Source organism: Chaetura pelagica, unplaced genomic scaffold (genome assembly GCF_000747805.2).
Source record: "Chaetura pelagica isolate M959 unplaced genomic scaffold, ChaPel_1.0 scaffold583, whole genome shotgun sequence".
In the NCBI taxonomy this organism is placed as follows: Eukaryota; Metazoa; Chordata; class Aves; order Apodiformes; family Apodidae; genus Chaetura; species Chaetura pelagica.
In genome coordinates, this window is record NW_009952719.1 from 981163 (window position 1) to 982722 (window position 1560).

A 1560-nucleotide genomic window follows, 5' to 3' on the forward strand; every position below is an offset into this window, starting at 1 on the left:
CCCGCCGGTGCCGCTGCTTCCGGCGCAACCTGATCCAGTGCGACCCGCGGCACTGCAAGTCGGACGAGGAGTGCGGGCTGCGCAGCGGCGTGCGCGGCTGCTTCAGCCCCCGCAGCTCCTTCTGCCGGGCGGCGGGAGGCGGCGTCTTCCGCACCTTCGACGGCGCCTTCCTCCGCTTCCCCGCCAACTGCGCCTTCGTCCTCTCCACCATCTGCCAGAAGCTGCCCGACTTCTCCTTCCAGCTCATCATCAACTTCGACAAGTGGTCCTCGCCCAACCTCACCGTCATCTCTCCCGTCTACTTCTACATCAATGAGGAGCAGATCCTCATCAGCGACAGGAGCACCGTCAAGGTAAGGTCTTGTCGGGGGTGTCTGCCCCTTCAGGAGCAGGGCTGCTGGCCAGGCAGTGAGGGACCATCTCCTGGCACACAGGGCCACACAACAGTCTCCTTGAAGGCCCCAGAAGGCTGTTGTTGGCTTTACATCCTGATCGAGGCAGCTCCACGTGTGAGGGACGTGACCATCACCTGTCAGGCTTTGTGAAGGGATGGCGGCTGAGATGAAAGGCCACCTGCAGCTCGGGAGTTTGCAGTTCACCTCCCCACCCACCTCTCGGTCGTGTGGGTGAAGCTGTCCTTTTGAGCAGAGGAGTAGAGAGGGGCTGGCTGTTGGTTCTCAGTCTCTGAAGGACCTTGTGGCCTTTCCTGGCGAGCGATGGGTCCCAAGCTAGAGCCTCTGCACGTGATGTGTTCCCTTTGTGGCACAGACTTGAAGGGAAGCAACACGTTGGGCCAGAAAGAGGAGGAGGTTGCCAACCCTAACTAAAGCTGAGGCAGGGTTTTGGGAGGCAGTTGTGCTGTGATTTGAGGGCACCTCACGTCCATAGATGGAGGGGTTGGGAGGTGCATCAGCCTCGCGTCCTCTCCTCTGCCAGGTGAACGGCAGCCAGGTGAGCATCCCCTTTGTCACGGGGCTTTCCACGAAGATCTTCAGCCAGGAGGGCTTCCTGGTCATCGACTCCAGCCCTGACATCCAGATCCGCTACAACGGCTTCAACATCATCAAAGTCACCCTCGGTGAGAGGCTGCAGAACAAGGTGTGCGGCCTCTGCGGCAACTTCAACGGCGACCGGACCGACGACTACGCGACGCTGCGGGGGAAGCCGGCGGTCAGCAGCGTGGTGCTGGCACAGAGCTGGAAAACCAACGGCATGCAGAAGAGGTGAGTGGTCAGACAGCCCTTCCCCACCAGAGGGGAGAGGGAACGGGAGCGGGACAGACCCCTCTGGGAGCCCCCGTGACGTGTCCGGTGCCCACAGCTGCAATGTGCTGCAGTACTCGCAGTACGCCGCCTCCTGCGACAACGTCCAGATCCAGGAGCTGCAGAGTGACGGCTACTGCCTGAAGCTGACAGACATGAAAGGCTTCTTCCAGCCCTGCTACGGCCTCCTGGACCCTCTGCCCTTTTACGAGTCCTGCTTTCTGGATGGCTGCTACAACCACAAGAAGGTCCAGCTGTGTGGCTCGCTGGCTGCCTTCGGGGGGGCGTGCCGGCCCGT

The 1560-nt window shown here is 61.6% G+C and overlaps 1 protein-coding gene across 1 annotated transcript in view; it reads left to right on the forward strand.

Moving 5' to 3' along the window:
• Window positions 1–1560, forward strand: part of TECTA (tectorin alpha) — a 23438-nt gene that overhangs the window by 17423 nt on the left and 4455 nt on the right. Inside the window, exons 14-16 of the mRNA XM_009994620.1 lie at window positions 139–353; window positions 937–1223; window positions 1321–1560. The exon at window positions 1321–1560 is cut by the window's right edge and continues 17 nt beyond it. Coding sequence (XP_009992922.1) covers window positions 139–353; window positions 937–1223; window positions 1321–1560 — 742 coding nt within the window. The remainder of the gene's footprint in view (window positions 1–138; window positions 354–936; window positions 1224–1320) is intronic.